The 19,394-nt window shown below is 31.4% G+C and overlaps 1 protein-coding gene across 17 annotated transcripts in view; it reads right to left on the minus strand.

Moving 5' to 3' along the window:
• Positions 1 to 321: 321 nt before the first annotated feature.
• The window catches only part of LOC148310441 (spectrin beta chain-like), a 118,965-nt gene continuing 99,892 nt past the window's right edge, over positions 322 to 19,394 (minus strand). For 3 of the 17 annotated variants that reach the window (XM_088258412.1, XM_088258413.1, XM_088258415.1), the window contains 8 exons: positions 17,919 to 19,100; positions 16,928 to 17,099; positions 10,519 to 10,611; positions 8,845 to 9,015; positions 4,319 to 4,412; positions 3,170 to 3,349; positions 2,673 to 2,852; positions 322 to 1,822 (listed from right to left, as the gene is read on the minus strand). In XM_088258412.1, the coding sequence (XP_088114538.1) occupies positions 1,819 to 1,822; positions 2,673 to 2,852; positions 3,170 to 3,349; positions 4,319 to 4,412; positions 8,845 to 9,015; positions 10,519 to 10,611; positions 16,928 to 17,099; positions 17,919 to 19,100 (2,076 nt within the window). In that variant the 3' untranslated portion in view covers positions 322 to 1,818. Of the gene's footprint in view, positions 1,823 to 2,668; positions 2,853 to 3,169; positions 3,350 to 4,318; positions 4,413 to 8,844; positions 9,016 to 10,518; positions 10,612 to 15,033; positions 15,250 to 16,927; positions 17,100 to 17,918; positions 19,101 to 19,394 lie in introns of those variants that run through there. The other 14 variants (XM_088258420.1, XM_088258422.1, XM_088258419.1 and 11 more) reach the window with 11 other exon arrangements.

Here is a 19,394-nt window from a genome sequence, read left to right on the forward strand (position 1 = left end):
TACGTACAGTACGTGAATACTGCTCAATACTTCAAGTACATTTTCAAGTTGGTGATTATTATTGCAACTATTAATTTGATTTTTACCTAAATTACTGATTTCATTATGAGCATATATCACAATTGACGAATAACTTATCATCGCATTACTCACCATAATATGATAATAAAAATGTATGGGGTGGTTGGTACTTGTATATAATTACTTTTGTGCAATTACATTTTGTACTTGTGAAGAGCATATGTACTCAAATACTTTTTGGTAGCACTCGTAACAGCTCCGGATGTGTGGTGGGAAAAAGTGGTTGAAAATAAAACAAAATTATAAGCAAATGTGTTGTATTTAGTTACATTTCAACTTACACGACTCAAGGAGTCAAAAATAATAGCTTGAATAAAAAATGTACGAAAATGATGATACACTAACAATATAAATGCTCTGTCTATTAAAAGTGCTAAAATGCAAAATGCCAAAGTATTTCGACATGAATTTTTAAGTCTTGGAATAAAATAAATAATATTAAAACAAGACAGAATATTACCGTGGTATGTTTTACGCAAGTGTAATAATTTGGAATTTGAAGATTTACGAATTTTACATCTAGAAAAAGAATCGAAAAGTGTAAAGTTGCAGGGCTATAAAAAAAATAATTTGTGCAGAATATAAATAGCATTGTCCACAATTTTATAATAAATATATTGATTTGTACAGGACAAGCGTATCGATGAAATCTAGCATTTGTGAAATGATTCTCTATACACGGATTGTGACAAATCACCTCTGCTTATATCTATAATGAACGTTGTAGACACAATCGTAAAATTACACATTTGAAACACATAAAAACAATAATTATCCATATATATCTTTTATTATAATTCAACTTTATAAACAAACTTATCAAAATATCTCGTAATGACAAGATTGATTTAGTAAGGGATATTAGGGCCAAAGGTTGGAGACATCCACACAAGCGAGAACTTCATTTCTACAAGAATAAAGGTTCTTAAACATTTTAACAATTAATTCTTTTTTTTCTAACATTTATTAATCCACGCTAAATTATCGGAGCAAACAAATCAATCCAGTCATAAATAATATTAAGAGAAAAAAAGTATTGTGGCAGTACAGGTTACAATAACGAAGGATAATTTCTTATCTTCTAAAGAATTAAATATCTTTCATTTCATTTCAAAGTCGTTCAATAAAAGTTCCGAGTGATCCATCCGAGAGGAAACATGGTCCTACGTCGGATGTGTTTGTATAATATACGCTAGCTTGTGGGAAATGTTTTAATAATTTAAGAGTAAATAATTTATAGACATTTTCTCTATAATATATATCTTTTGTCCAATCTGAAGATTTAATAATAGTAATTGCGAATCACATACCGATAAGTTGGAAACTTTCTAGTCAGGGAAGGTAAAAAGACATCGGAAATCTAATACAAATGGATCTAATTTAAGTCGAGAGTACATAGCAACATTTACACGCCATCTCACCGAGACGGCGCTAAATGTTAGCGCGAGTTGGTTGGTTCAGTACCGAGAGGGGCGGCTCACCAACCCCTAAATACTTGGTCCGACATCTCCGTCATATTTCAACATTCACCGGTATTACACAAACTGAAGGTCGATTATTCAAGATGAAATATAGACGAGAAATCTTTAACACACGGCGTGGTGATATCCGCAAAGACTTATTATTAAGGTACGTTTGAGATGTTGCTTGATATAAATATTACTGTTCTTGAACACATGTTGTCCAAAAGATACGCATCGCGGACCGGGCTTCTCAAATCCTGTTTTGGGATGACATTTAACTAGAAAAAAAAATACATTTCGTTAAAAAGGATCATTTTATATTTCAGGTCAATAATTGTTAGTGAATTTGTGTTATATAAGGCTCCAATAAAATAATTCATAATTATTTTGAAATAATGTATTAATATTTTCAGAAAATAAAATTGAATGACTGATTGACTAAGAGTTACTAAATAATTATCCTTACTACACTATTAGCTTTCTCATCCATACGTCTATAATTATACATGCATTTGGGTCGATAACATATACCAAATGATTCATCCTAGCCCTAGTTTTCCATTCACTGTTGTCAAAATATATACTATTGAATAGATTTATATGACCTAATGACGCTTCTTGTTCAAACAGCAGCTTATGTACATAGCTTTTTCCACTAATTTTTGATAGATACTAAAAAAAAATATTTGAACATAAAATTTTCAACAATTGTTTAATGTAATTAATTATATACTTTATTTGAGTAAAACTCCACTATCCCAAAATTTATTATCAAAATTGTATAAAAATAAAAAAAAAGTTTAAAGGATTCTTAACGTATGATATAGCAGCTTCAAAAAGCACATCTAGTTTTAAACATCAATCTATTGACGATTGAATTTTGTCATTACTCTCTATTGATAACAGAATGTAACGTTCAAGTAGATATATAAAGTTTTCTATTTTTAATTGCAAAGATTTTTTGTCATCTGGACGATGATAATCCCGAATTAGCCCGGATAATAGAGGCTCTACTGTACTTAGCAAGCTTGTGACTTGCATCATGTAGGATTTAAAATAAAAATCTTCGCAGTCTAAAATAGAAAAATAGGCAGTTGGACTATCTTAAAATGGTGATAATTGACTCACTTCTTCTTGAGTGTGAAGAAGGAGCGCCTCTTTTGGTCCTCTCTCTGCGGGGGCGGCAGGGTCTGCGCGCGCCCCGAGCCGCCTCCTGCCGCCGCCGCCTGCCCCCCGAGCGCCCCGAGCCAGGAGCTCACCCCGGCGTCATCTGTCGCCTGCAGCAGGAACTCGGCGCCCGAAGCCAGTCTGGAAACAAGTGCACAATTTAATATTACATAAATCGAGTTATGGCCGCTATGGGTGCAAAGGGAGCAACATCAAGTTCATATGATATTGTGTAGCATGACTATATGGTAACTAAAAAATCTGACTTTTCTCTTTAAAGGTGTCTAGGTAAAATGACGGGACCTTAAGCCAGTTCTTCTTTTAAAGATGTTTTTCTTATGTCAAGGTCTCTTATATCCAAGTTTGACTGTAAATACATTGCTTTAACATACTTAGACATTTTTTCATGATACTCTTTATTTCATCAGGGTAATATCCAAACTAAATGAGAAGCTCACTTGATTCTGAAGACGTATTTCTTCTTGGTGTAATCGGAGGCGACCTCGGCCGTGGATCCAGCCAAGTCCAGTGGAGGCTCCCCTCGGAAGGTCTGCTCCGGCGAGGACTTATACGTCTTGCTGTCCTTGTAGAACCACATCTTGTTGTCTTTTGCGACAGAGTACACCTTGTCCCACGATCTGGAAACAAATTCACAAATAAGACACAAATTTTAAGGCATTCTCTGATCACATGTTTAAAAAAATTACTGCTAAAATTTTTAGAAGTGATTTTATATTACGAACATCGTAATTGGAGATTAATAAAGGTTTTTTTTTATTTGTGTGAAATGAACAAGTTTTAAAAGCCATCAACCTGATCTTGGAATTTCAAATTTGTTGCGACATTTAAAACAACTATGGCATCCTGTATGTAATATTTTAAACATACATTTTCTTGAAAAATCATTATTTTTTTATATTTCAACTGTAAAAAAAAAGAATGAAAATAGAAGGAACACATTTCCAATACGAATTTAATTTCACAATGGTTGTAAAGATGAAAGTATTCAAATCTATGTGATAGTAGCTGTCAAGAAGCACACTGTCCATCATGAGTAATGTTAAGTATTACTTGGGTTGCTGCTATATTCAATAGATGGCACCAGTATTATGATTTTAAATATAATTTTTAAAAATATTACCTGTCACAGGTGTACATAAAAACAGGCACATATTCAAATGCAACTTTGTGTCAAAATTTTAGGGCAATCGGTGAATTGCTTTAAAAATTTAAGATTTTGTTCCAAGTAGTAAATAAACCCTGGGATGCTTAGGGCGATTGTCCACTACCCGGAATTACACGGAATGTTACCGTCCAGCACGTCAGTTAGCGTTTTAAAACGACGATTGGCTTTGGATTGGCATGTGATTTTGTCCATCTTTTTTCGGATCGGAGCTCTTGATCGGTGCGTAAACACGTTGTGCGTAAATTCGATCACGCTAAACTGTCGTAGTCGCTTTTAATTTTCAAAACCAGACTGTCATGTAGTGGACAATCGCCCTCAGACTTCCATCTTCTTTCTTATAAAAACAATGGATGCTTTATCTCAAGTTGAGATACTTTAATATGTTTAAAAATGTTAATGTCAAAAATGAAAATAATCTAACCTGTTTGTTGCCCTCTTGACATTGGATTCCCATTCGTGTTTCCTGACCAATGTTCCCTCAATAACATCATCGTCGCCTCCCGGACTCTGTCCTTCTATAAATACAGAATAATATCATTAATATCACATTGAATATTCATTATATTGTAGATATTTACCACATTGTGGATATTCACTACAGAATAAACTTTTAGTAAATATTCATCAGTATTTCTGGTGTAACATTAAAATGATCATGTTTAAAACAATTCAATTATTATTTTAATATCGTGATGATTTGGTTTTGGTTGGCAATAATCAAATAAATTAAAATATTCCATAAAATAAAACATAATTATCAGATTCTGTATTGAATTTTTTTTTATAAATAATGACAGATATTATTTTTAAAAATCATTTCTAACTACGAGGAAATAGTTTATGTACATATTCATCAAATATATAAATAAATTTGACAATGATTAGTAAAGCATTTTATATCATAATAAAAGCAAACAAATAATTGTATATCCTATTTCATAAAATCAGAGAGTACAAAAATAAACCATTACACCCACTTTGATAAAAACAGCATCTCTGATATTAAGAAATAAAATTTAGAATTTGCATGCAACAGAACAGATGGAAAAAAGAAGACAAATATGATTATATTAGAATTTTACTTACCGTTATCAACTGTTCATTTATCTTAATGTGTTACTTTCAAGAAAAAAATAATAATGTGAGATTTAATCGAGCTTGATTATAGAATTTTTACGTTAAGTAAGAGATAGATTTTGTTCATCAACCTCTATACTTTCACAGGAAGTTTTAAAAAAATATTACCTAATACATAGTACATTATTGGATTATTAAAACTATTGAAATGACATCATAGAACAGACCTTCTATGTGTCAATGCATGTATATATATATAAATATATATATATATATATATATATATATATAAATATATATATAAATATATATATATATATATATATATATATATATATATATATATATATATATATATATATATATATATATATATATATATATATATATATATATATATATATATATATATATATATATATATATATATATATATATATATATATATATATATATATATATATATATATATATATATATATATATATATATATATATATATATATATATATATATATATATATATATATATATATATATATATATATATATATATATATATATATATATATATATATATATATATATATATATATATATATATATATATATATATATATATATATATATATATATATATATATATATATATATATATATATATATATATATATATATATATATATATATATATATATATATATATATATATATATATATATATATATATATATATATATATATATATATATATATATATATATATATATATATATATATATATATATATATATATATATATATATATATATATATATATATATATATATATATATATATATATATATATATATATATATATATATATATATATATATATATATATATATATATATATATATATATATATATATATATATATATATATATATATATATATATATATATATATATATATATATATATATATATATATATATATATATATATATATATATATATATATATATATATATATATATATATATATATATATATATATATATATATATATATATATATATATATATATATATATATATATATATATATATGTGTGTGTGTATTCTATGATAAAAAGCAACTGTGTAAATCAACATTTATATCTAATGCCGATATTTAAAAATAAAAAAAAATTGGAAATGATCGGCTATCCAAACTTAAAACACAGTAAGGGACATTTTTTTTAGTACGCTTTTTTTGCATTTTTGGACAGTAGAATCTACTTATTCCAGAAATGCAAAAAAAAACGTACAACAAAAAAATGTCCCTTATTGTGTTTTGAGTTTGGACAGCCATGATACAGGAGCGTTTAACAGTTTTAGTGTTGAGATTTTTTCTTATACGTATTTGAAAGAAGACTTTTTTACAAAAATAGTCCATTTCAAATTTAATGGAAATTGTAAGAGCAAAAGCATTGTTAAGGTTTTTACAAAAAATTGTATTTAAATTTTTTACTAAAAATTAGTTAAATTTGTTTATTGGTGAATATTATATACAAATTGAAACTTTAGAAACGCGCCACGCTCCGACACAACCTCCCGGCTCAAACGCCAAAATAAACGGTATATCGATGGCCGCGCTTTTAGTAAAGTATACTAGAGTCGATAAATCGATTCTCAGCACTCTAACAGTTAAATTGTGTTGGGTTGTGATCCCGTGGTTAGTGTCGCGGACTCTTAAGTCAGAGTTTCTCGGTTTGAACAAACTCTTCCACAATTTGGTACCTATTTCTAATAATAAGCCGCTTAGACTCACAGAAATAGTATGAAATTGAAATATTTATGAAAATAATAAAAATATTTCTCTTTTAATTTAAAAAAATATATACAAAAAAAATTTTACTGAATTTACTGAATCTCGCAGGATTTTTTTGTCAATTTTGGTTGAACATGTGATTTGAATGATAATTATAAATATGAGCATTATGTATTACCTTTTTAAAATGAGATAAAGAAAGTAAGTTATATGGAAAAAAAGAAGTGTTAAATTATCATTTTGAAGGAAGAGCATAATTTAATACTGAGTCCTGAAGTACCAAAGGATTATTATCTCTTTAAATTTGGCTTGGTCACTGCCGAGTAGTGACAAGTCAATAAATAAGGAGAAAAAGAAGAGTTTACTTAAGTTGGTTAAGAAACAGTGGTCAGTCAACATTTGTTAATGTAGCTTATAGAATGTGTGAAAGATTGTGCAAACAGAAGGTGTGTTATATGGTATGGAGTCCCAAGTTTGTGGTGCCGGAAGGAATCCAAGCTGCAACCAGATTAGTCCAACATCCTCCGTGTGTGCTTACTCGCCAAAACACTTCCGATTTGTGACGCCTTTCAAATTTGTTGACATCATCCATGTGAAAATGTTACTTTGAAAAATTACTATTGAATGCAATTTTATAGTAAAATCAATTAAAATACGGGATCAGGTATCAAGAACATATTGCTCTTGTTCAAACGGGTAGTTAACTAACAAGTGTAATGGTGACCAATTAAAGCCAAAACACAAAACACCATAGCATAAACGTATTACGTACTACGTGTCCACTTCGTATGTTTATAATCCTTTTGTGGATTATAAATGAATTTTTAGGATTTATTTGGAGAAATATCATTCAGTGCTCGGCTGTTCAAACTCAAAACACAGTAAGGGACATTTTTTTTTGTGGTATGTTTTTTACATTTCGGGACTAAGTAGATTCTACTTAGTCCAAAAATGCAAAAAAAATGTACTAAAAAAAATGTCCCTTACTGTGTTTTAAGTTTGGACAGCCGCGCTGTGTTATAGACAGAAAAATGCCACCATATTTAAACTAAACTAATTGACCGAGGGTGAAATAATATCAAATATTCGAGAATAATCAAAAGCAGAATCTAAGGTTGACTATATAGTTACTGTTTAATTTTTTTAGTTTAGTATGAGGTGCGTAAACCATATCCTTGCTAATATTTGCCCTATTGCACTATCCATCATCTAAACCAACGAGTCAAATGAGGAAAATCAAATTGAATAAATATATTTTTCTTTGAACAAACATTACAAGGATAAAACTAGACTGTCTGGAATATAGCGGAGGAGTGCCCCACCAGAAGATACCCTCCTGCCTGGGTATGCCTGGAGCAATCAAGTGGATAATGAGTCTGGACCTGCATCTGTAACGTGCCCAATAGCCTAGAGAACTTTGTACTTTTTGCCAAGCCAAACAGAGAGCATAAGTAAGTAAGGATAAGTTCTAGAGCAGTGATTCTTAACCTGGGTTCGATCGAACCCCAGGGGTTCGGTGAGTCAGTCTGCCGGGTTCGGCGGAGGTCAAAACACACACCTGACTTATTGTTATAAAAAATTATACGACGTACGATATATTCATTTATCCAATAGATCTAGTATATTATTTGAAAGAAATATATGAATCTATCAATAAAAATAATACTAGAGCTCAAACTCTAAGACAATGCACCTAGTCCGGATCGTACAACAATCGATAACAAGCGTACTAGATCTATTGTCATAAAGTGTCGTCATTATTTTGTTTTTGTTTTTATGTGAACATCATGTTGTAGTGGTTTTGTTCTTTGTTTTTAATGGTTTTGTTTATATTGTTCACCTATGTATTAATGTTTTGAATTTGAAAAAATCTAATTTTATTTTTCCTATTAAGGGTTCGAACGCACATATGAAACTGGTGGGGTTCAGTACCTCCAACAAGGTTAAGATTCAATGTTCTAGAGATTTCAAAACCGTTAGAAATCACAGAATAAATACGGGTTGTTTTTTTTCTCATGGATTGTACTGTCAACAAAATTGTCTAGCGTCACAGAGTCCGTTCCGGCGAGCTACCTGACGTGTCGTCGTCGCTGTGGGAGCCGTCGGCGGCGGGCTGCTTCTTGCTCCTCCATCGGAAACTCCTGAACGGAGACTTGCTCCGGGAGCGGCTCTTGATCTTGGTCCCTGACGATGAGGGAGTTGTGGCCCTCGCCGGCTCCTTGCTCGGAGTGCCCTCTGAGAGTGCTGAGTTCAAACCACAGAAACCATCATCGCAACGTCACAACACAAAATGCACACAACACACAAAAGCGTGATAAAAACAGACAGACACACCGATCAAGTCATTTTGTTAACATTTTGATTTGATATTTTAGAATAAAACTCCGTAATCAAATCATAGATCAGATGAAATACTTAGTTTTCTTCGCCATGAAAGAAAACATAGCAAACCCATAATCAGGGTTTTTGCGTTATATAATATATCAACAAAGGTCCTAGAAGCCTTGACACTGGACATGTAAGTTTTTAACACTATACATATGAGTAATACATCAACTAAACTTTAAAGGTGTTAAGAATATTTAAATATTACTTTCTAATACAACGCAAATACATATAAATAGAGGTCAAGTTCAGGTATTTTAACAAATTTGGATATGCTAATTTGGATATGCTGAAAAAATAGTCACATCTGCTATATTTACAGAGTGAAAGAATTGAATTACAATTATTTAATGAACATTTCCAGTCAGGATTCCATTGTAATATTGTAACATGAATTACATATAATAAAAATATGAGGTACGCTTTCATCATGCTTATTTGACCAATAATGCACCATTCTACTCCATTTATGGGAATCCTCAAAACAAAAACTTATTTTAAAATTAACAATTAATAATATTTTCGTTCATTGTAATAATGTTTTGTTTGCAATAATACTTTTTTATTTTTACTATTTAATTTTTTATGATCTAATACTCATCATATTTCGGATCTTTCAAAAAAAAAAAACATGATAGATCGGTGATCTGTATTCAGAATTAACATGCAACGGACATAAAGCAATGTATTTAGATGGCTTTGTAATCAAAACTTGTTTTTGAAACCAGTTAAAACAAAACAATTAAAAACGTGCACACAAGAGAATTTTGACAAATAAATACCTGAGCAATACCACACCCGAACCATACAGGGAATGTCAAAGGGTATAAAAAAACATTTTCAAATTTACCAAAACTTCCAATACCAAAAAAAAAAGGAAAAATTTTCACCATGTCTATTTTCAAAATTGACTTTTATAGACTGAAAATTTCAGAAAGTCTAGTTCACCAATGATACCTGGATAATGGATTAAAGTTAAAAAATCAGAAAAAAATATTGATTGATTCAGCAGTCACATAATGTCACAATATTGTATATTAATTAGTGGAATTTTCCTTAACAAAATGTAACAATTTTTTTTTATATAATATTTTCATTTGCTTTTTCATTTTATTTAAAAAAAATTAAAGTTGTCTCAATTTTTAAGTGATATAGAAAAAAATAAGATAATTATAAAATCAATAAAGTAATTTCAATAATTATTTCTTCAAGGAATTCTATTGCTAAATTTATAATATATAATCATTGGCATATTAAAAATGAAATGCCTATTTTCATTTAATTTTTAAATGCTGCTTACTCGATTTTGAAAAGTGACTTGCGGTATTCGTGAATACGATAGTAGGGTGGATGTGTACTTACTGGATGCCCTCGCTGACCCTTGGGCCCTGGCAGTCGGTTCGCTTAGTCTCTTAGAGGCGGCCGCGGCAGACTGGCGGGTCCCCTCAACCAAAACTGTGCATGCACATCATCAGCCATTTTGTTAAACATCCAACGTGCAAGATGCACTACTCGTTCATTTTGGGAAACCATGCACTCATCGACAATAATTCAATTTGGCTAATTGATTTGGTAGTTATATTGTGGTAAAAATATACTACAAAAATAATATCGTGGGTATCCTGGCAAAAAATTTTAACTCTAAAATCCCTGTTATTTAAAGGTTTTTAGGTTGAATTAAATACACGCTATTAAACATAAAATTGAATTTACTTTTAAAAGCACATAAATATGTCATTTCAAACTACTTAGTGAATTTTGCCAGTTTACAGAATGTTTAAAATTTTATAATTTGCATCATTAAGTCAAAATCGCATATTTTCGAGTTTACGTTTTTTGCCCGCGATACCCACGATATATGAAATAAGTTGTAATAAAAGTGGCAAAACAAAAATTTATATCTTCAAATTCTGACATACATTTTTTATATTTTAAAAATTATAATCCACTTCAGTAGTGTAGTGATTAGTACAGTTATGTGCTAGCCACTAACTATGAAAGGCAAAAATTAATTAAAATCATTATTGTCAATAGTGGATTTCACAAAATCAATAAGCGCAATCCTTCTGTTCAACTACTGAGATATTTCATTTGTAATAAGAGATAAGAGATAAGAAAAATAATTTAAAGATTTTACCATCATATATAAATGTTACTAAACCGTTTGCGTCTTTTAATATTCCTGACATTGTGTAGTATAATTTTAATAAATTTGAGAGATGGAAAGGATAAACATTGAATGTGAAAAATATAATTTTTTCCAATTTCAAATTGTTTTTTGAATTGAATTAATTATGTTTTTAAAGCACAGTTTCTACTCAGACAATTTATTTTTATTTAAATACTACACATGTTTTTTTTATCAATATTTATGTACTAATTTCAATAATAAACATTCTCAGTAAGTAAACAAAGGCATAAAATAAAAATCATGCAAAAATAAATCTATTGGATAATCTACAGTTGAATTTGTTAGATAAATCAGATTTTTTTTTTAAAAAAATCAAAAAACAAAAATTAATAGTAAAAATAAAAACAAAATATTAAAAATCGATTTCATCTTATCTCTATTAATTTGAAACACTACAAAAATATTCTGGTGAGTGATAAAACATATTATTAAAAAAAATACAACTATAAAGTCAGCATGAAAAATACATTTTTTCAAAAGTATTGTGTAATTTGTTTGTATTCTGTGTGTAAGTTTGTATTTTCACAAGACGTCACAGAAAAAATAGCTTACCGTCCATAAACCGCCCTTTCACCAAAGCCCTGCAGTACTTGACATAATTGTTAAATGACAAACATAACAGCCATCACTAGGAAATGTTAAATTAGCAGATACAATTGTTGAGGAAACATAGTTAGAAACATAGGGAAATTAATATACAAGCCTTACATATAAAGGAATATTGTACATATTTATAAAGCGTATTGAGAGTGGAATACAAAAAGGATGTAAGCATATTTTAGAAACATTACATCAAAACTATTTGGGATTTGTATTTTATAATGTATGAAATAACTATTTTTAAATGTGTGAATTTTATCAGATACTAGATCTTCATCCTAAGAATGAACATGCATTGCATATCAAGATATGCAATACATGTTCAATAATGTCTCCGGTCTGACACATATCGCTCACTCCTTTCAACGTCATTTATCAAAAATTGTAAGTTTTCAGTTCTGCATGTTTTCGGAATGCCCAGAATATGTACTATATCCCAGCAAAAGCGGCATATTTTTAACTTAATATTTATCCCCTACAGGGCAGAAAGTGTTGTTTTTGCATTTTGAAGAAAAGGTATTGTTTAATTATTTTTTTTAAATATTATAAATATTTTGCAAATGGAGAAAAAACATTCAGGTTTTACCTTAAAAGATCTGTTGCATAGTAAAAAGTTCAATAAGTGGCTTGATATTTATTTTTAATACATTTTATTAAATTTTTAAACTATAAAAACGATCTCCTGAAAAATCATGTTTTTTGATATATGAAGTTGTTGAAATGAGTGAGGGATGTGTGGTAATACTGGACTGACCTAAATTATTTCTGGATAGTACTAACCTTCAATTGATAAGTGTGAAAATTTCATGCCATCCTGACAGTTAGGTTACTGAGGTTTTAGAGAACCCAGTTTTATAATTTTCAAAATAACAGATAAAAAAAAAAAGAATTTCTTACACATTGTTTTCTGATGAGGAAAAGTACTGTAGAAGCCAAACAGTGGCTTGATAAGTGTTATAGAGTTGGAATGAACGTATCACTCTTGAAGGAGAGTATGTTGATGAATTAATTTAGATTTAAAACAAAATATGTTTTCCTTAGTTAGATCAGAGACATAATTTAATTAGTTTTCTTAGTAAGAAGATTTAGTGATTTTAAACAAATCTCATAAGTTAAAAAATGGAAAATCCCAATGTTAGTGCTTTAAATACTTATTTTTCAAACAACAAAAGATATTTAGAGATTTATATGATGTAAAAATAAGTTACAAAACTGAGAGATAATTTTTAGACAAATTTGCATGATTGAAGTAATAAAAACAGTAAATAATGACATTTTCAGCACTCAACACTTTAAAAAAAAATGTATGTAAATTATTCATTTTGAAACCTATTTACACCTTTTTAGCTTGCATAATTAAGTTAAATAAATTTTATAATAGCAAATTGGCTTTGTTATTTGTATAAAGCAATAGAATTCGGAAAATTAAGTTCAACAAATTAACACACATGACTTACAATCCGGTTTTCAATAAATATATATGTATATTTGAAGAAAATAAGATACAGGGACATTATTAAGGGCTGTAAAAAGGAATAGGTACAAAGATTAAGACACAGAGGCTAGAAGGAAGATAAGTAACCACAATTACATAAGAGAGAAAAGCACAGACAAGATATTCATGTTTTACACATCGAGCCAATTTAACCAAACCATCACCATATTTTTTAATACATAAACCTATCACTTAAATAATTAAGTAAGAAATAAATACGAGGATGATATTATTTACAAAAATAAAAATATTACATTTATAGCAGCCTAGTTTGTTATCTAAGGATTGTACTAATAATGGTTTACCAAAAATAAAATTACTACGAAAATGATCGATAACGATGAGTCTAATACTCTTTTTTTTAAAATGGATATCAGAGACGTTTGATTCTTCTAAGCAAAATAAAAAAAATACTAAATTATTTGTAAGTTAGAGTGGCTCCAGAATTAACACATTGATTACTGCGTACACATATTTGTGCATTTCTGAAACCTCATGTAGAGGCGGTGTGCACATTTTTGCGCATTTTAGTTACCTTCAACTTCATATGCAAGAAAACATGCCTTAAATGTCTAATTTCTAGTCATGTTTGTTTTGCTGTGTAGCAAATAGGTGTCACTATAAAACAAAACTATTATCAATTCTTTTCTGTCATCATTCTTTCGGTGCGATCTAAAATCGCCCGTGTCAAATTACATTTCTTTAACAAACTTCACCGTAATCAATGTGTTAAAAAAGTCCTCTTAGATGAAATGGCTAACGGGGTAAGTACAAAGTTGGAGGGTGGTAGCTTGCCTTAACTTATGTTGTAATTTTCTATATTTATCAATATATTTCGCCCCTTTTCCACACCAAACAGTACATAGAGCACTGCATCAGCGCAGCGTTATCTTGATTGTCAATTGCATTACGGCAAGGTGATCAGTCCTGCACTTCTTGTCCAATATGATATTTAATAAATATTAAAAGAGTGATAAGTCACATACATTTATTTCCCTCTGGGAATCAAACCCAGTTCTCTAGCGCGGTAGGTAAACACTACACTATAGAGGCGGACATTCTTAATCTCATTATATTTATTTATTTATCTTATTTAATGTATGGTTTTTCATCCTAAGACTGGTATATAAAAATATATATGCCATGCATGTCCAATGATTTTATTGCCAGGTCGTAAACACTGGTATGTTTGGACTTCCACATTCCCATATAAAAAAAACAGGTTTTTCATCTCTGTTGAGATGTGTGTCGTATCGCGCCAACCCGAGCACTGCTCGCGTGTAACGACTTGTTTGAAGCCGAACTGACGAACCCCAGTTGCCAGTCGGACGCTTTTTATTGAAATTTATTGGAAATTCTTCGATAAATGATCAAATTTTATCTTTTATGATTATTTTTTAATTTGGTCTTGTTTAATTTTATCAGATTAAGTTTTTTTTTTACATTTTTTATTACATCTGTTTTCTTTTTAGAACTGGATACCTTTTGAATTATGTAAACTCTTTAAATACAAAATAAAATAAACTGATCTTTTTAAGTTCTATTTTTGAGATAGAGCATGAAGCAGTCAATCAGGCGGCAATAGATTTTTCCCTCCAAACCGTTGGACTTCTTACCCCGGAGCCACTCCATCCAATAATGATTCTAATTGTTTTTTAACGTATATAATGAACGGGTGCGGGTTGTATGGTATGCACAGTGCTATGGCGGAGTCTCAAGCGTGCCTCGCATGTCCTTTTACCTGGCTGGGAATGCGGCCGCTCCTGAGACTTGTCAGTGGTTTTAGTCGAACTCCTTCTTATAACTACTTTAAACGTTACATCGTGTCCATAGCATAGAAAGGCAGCGTGGAACAAACAGAACACAAACAAACCCGGTGTAATTATTCATCCGCTGTGTCCAAACTAACAAACCATCGTACTAGTAACTATCGGTAGACTGCAAGCTGTACAGTTGTCAGGCAGAGAAAGCGACATACATATATCCACACCGTGTGTTTTTTTGTAATTGGTTATAAATAATTTCAAATTATAATGGAAGTGACAGTTATCGAATACATAATTGACTAATTTTTAATGAGGGTAAAATGTCTATACAGTGAAACCCCTATTTTAAGTTTTTTATGGGGCTGAACAAAGAAAAACCTAAACGGAGGGAAAATTCAATTTTAAAAAAAAACATTGTAAATAAACAAAAATTATGAAAAAAAAATCAGTTTCCTGCTTTTTTTAAACATAATTCTGCATATACATTTTGAAGTCTCATCTTGAACGCCACCAACACTAAAAAATTGGTTTTAAGGCCCTCAATGTACTTTATTGTGATCTATCCATGCATTTGATGCAGTAAATTTACCCTTGGATATTGAGTCAATTTGGGATGCGCAATGTTTTGTTTAGGAATGATTGAACCGCCAACAGGAACATTGCTGGCCAGCGCACTAACAAACTACTCATCTAAAATCTCTTCCAGTTTGTCGTACTGCACTGACTCATTGCCAAGTGCGCATAACTCACATAATTTGAATACTTTTGATGTGATTTGCGGGAAAAAATGTATGAGCGGGTATTAAATGTTCTTCAATATATCGGGACTGAAATAAATATACACAATTGGCGGAAAAACATAAAATCTGGGTTTCACTGTATATTTATGTAATTCAAAAGCTTGGCTTTGTCTTGTGCTAATTTTATTTGAATCGATTTATCTATGTATATAAATATAATAAAATTATATTATTAATTGTATGTAGTATGTTGTCTGTATGTTGTTACTGTGATGGAAAGAACTTGTGACTTCATAACAACATCAGCAGTAAATATTAAAAATTTGCAGAAACTAAAGTATGTGAAAGATCACGTAAATTACAAGTATACATATTTCTCTGCACGTAACGGTATATTGCCATTGCATTAGACTGCTGCAGTGATATCTTGACAGTGAATCGAGGGTGTTGGAAGCAAATGTAGGATCTCAAAACAAAATAACCATAATATAAACCAAATTGAATGAAAATTGACACTAATTAATATTATTTCAGCCAGTTGAAAAAGAGGGATCAGGAATGATATTACAATGGCATTATCTATCCATATAATGAAGAAATATGCAACATTACTTCGATTAAGTTACATTTATTACATTATTAAGATATCAATATAAGTAGTATATACCAATGTCTGTACACGACGGATTCTTCGTTGCGTGTGGCAATGATAGTCAGGAACGACTGGCTGTGATCGGTAGCCTGGAGGGCAAGAGAGGGAGAGGAAGATCCCCCATCTCGGTGGTTGGAGCGCTACGTGCAGCGCAGTAAAGGGATAACTACATAGAGAACCACAAGGGTCACAACCCTCAGTAATGAGGAATAAGACGGAGAATCATAAAATGCTCATTTGCTTCCAATACCTTCAATCGAGACCAAAATTGCAAACAGTGTCCGATTTCGCCTGAATTAAGTGGGGAGATATCGGAATTGGTGTTACCTTGCGCGTCGTGCGGCGCGTCCGTGGTGTCGGCCTTCTCGGCCTGCGCCTCCCCTCGCCTCCTCTCCTCCTCCTGCCGCTCCCTCTCGGCCGCCTCGGCCAGCTCCGCCAGGCGAGCCCGCTCAGCCTCGTCCTCCGCCTCCTGCCGTCTCTTCATCTCCTTCACCTCAAACTGGACAACCAAAAATACATGTTAGACATATATTACACAGTATGTACGAGCTATTGGACCTAGTCATAAGAGGCAAAATAGAGGGTCGACGAGGTGTGCGCAGAAGACAGATCTCCGGAATATACGAGATTTGACGGGGATCAGGACTGTCGAGGCGCTGTTTAGAGCTGCCCAAGACAAGGACAATTACTCTCGAGTGATAATCGGCTTCAGGAAGATCTTACTATTTAATATTTTATTTTGTGTTTTACATTCTATTTTATAGAATTTTCTTCTGGTCCACGTTTTGAGATTTAAAAAAAAACTTGTGTAGAATTATGAGTGAGAAAAGTTTTTTTTTTAAATAATGTTATTCCAAAAAATAACAGGTATAAAATAATAAAAATGGTTATTTTTGACAATATTTTTTTTTCCAATATGATAGAATGATAATTTTTTTACACCATGAATTAGACACGGAAATAGAATTAAAAATTATTTAAAAAAAAACAAGTGACTTATTCAAAAGAAGTCATCACTGAGATTCGTTCATTCAAAGCTTATCATGATAGTGCACAAATTTCATTGCGTAACGCAAATGTATATATATACGCGTATAGCCTCTAAATTATTTGACATAGAAAACTAAAGCTGGAAAGAAACAAAAAATAAAAGATACTCATTAGTCACATCTTTACTAACACAAAAATCATCATTGAAAATTAATTTTGAGTAAGAAATTATAATACATTTAGGATTTACAAACATGCACAAAAAACAATAAAAAAATGATTTACTAAGTTACATTGGTAGTTAAAAATAGCATGCGAATAAGCTTACCTGCCGATTGGAATACGAATCTGGACCACTGAGTACCAAGGTGTCCAGAGAGATGGAACCAAACAGGGAGGGGTGCAAGAGGTTGGAAGAGGTCTCGGAATTATCGGGAGACGAGGAGCGGCTGTCGCCAACCAAAACCTCCGCGCTGAAATACCTCACGGACTTGGCTAAAGGAACATTCGGAATAGAGCCGTAGCGTTTCAGCTTACCCGGATTCACGTTACACTTGGAACTAGATCGCGAGATGTTGGCATTTTTATATTCCAATGTGCTTTTTCTCGAAGGCGTGTGAATATCCGCTTCACTTTTTGTAATGCCTTGAACCGGATTCACGGGTTTCAGTAATGATTTATCGGGGTAACACTGTTCGGACATTTGATATCGGTGTTTCTCCCAGTATATAAAATTTGCGCAAGCTTTTTTTATATCGGTCGGATCTCTGTCGGAGCACATGACGTACATACTGTCGGTCAAAGCTTTGTCTCGGTCCGTGACCAAAAGCAGATTTGCGACAGAAGGATCTTTACTTACACTTTCCGTACTATGAAAAACTATGTCTGATTCGCGGTCGGATATTTCTAGCGCAGAAATGGATTGACCCGGCCATTTTTCATTGAACTCCGACTTTAAATTATTGTAATACCGACTCGAATCTTCGCTTATTATAGAGAAATGTTTAGACGGATCGGTTTTTCTACATTTGTTAGGAGATTCGAGTTCTTTAAGGACTACGGATTGAACATTAGAAGGATGACTTTGATTGTTACCTAATTCGAACTCGTCTATATTTTCAACCTCCCCTTGAGAAAGCAACGAGTCCCAGAGGAACGATTTGTTTCTCTTTTTATCCGCAATCGTCACTTCGTCGATCGACGGTTCCGGGCAACCAGGATAGATTATTTTGGTTCCGTGAGATGTGACAACTTTTCGTTTGAAAGGTTGAGGGGAGTAAAAGCGATCGCTGGTCAGGATGATTTCGCGAACGACTTCCCCGACCGGTCGTGCCTTGTAAGACAAGCATCTTTTGAAAATGGGGAGCGGTTTGACTTTGGCGGGGGTCGGTTTGGGTATTGGAAGGAGCTCTTGATGAGGGGGAGGTGATTTTGTGATGTGTTCGTGATCGGGCAACGGGTCCAGAGCCGCCCACAGCGGCGCTGTTTTATTCTGTTCTACTTGTTCAAGCTACGAATACATTCACCATAATTAGACAAGAAGCATGCACAAGACAACTACAAAAGTTAATAAAGAAAAAACAATGGTTAACTGAAGAATGGTAGAGCGATTAATAGAAAAACATAAACCCATATGAAATTTAAAATACTCAAAACTCTCATACAGGATTCATGATGAAATGTGTCATTCTTAAATAAAATTTTGAATATCCATATCAAACCATGAATCAACGTTGATCAATATTATTTAAAATATTGTTTTAGATAATATTTTTGGGCTTTTACTTTTTTTTATATAAATAGG

Source organism: Brachycentrus maculatus, unplaced genomic scaffold (assembly GCF_059751285.1).
Source record: "Brachycentrus maculatus isolate JH-2025_06_01 unplaced genomic scaffold, ASM5975128v1 h1tg000095l, whole genome shotgun sequence".
In the NCBI taxonomy this organism is placed as follows: domain Eukaryota; kingdom Metazoa; phylum Arthropoda; class Insecta; order Trichoptera; family Brachycentridae; genus Brachycentrus; species Brachycentrus maculatus.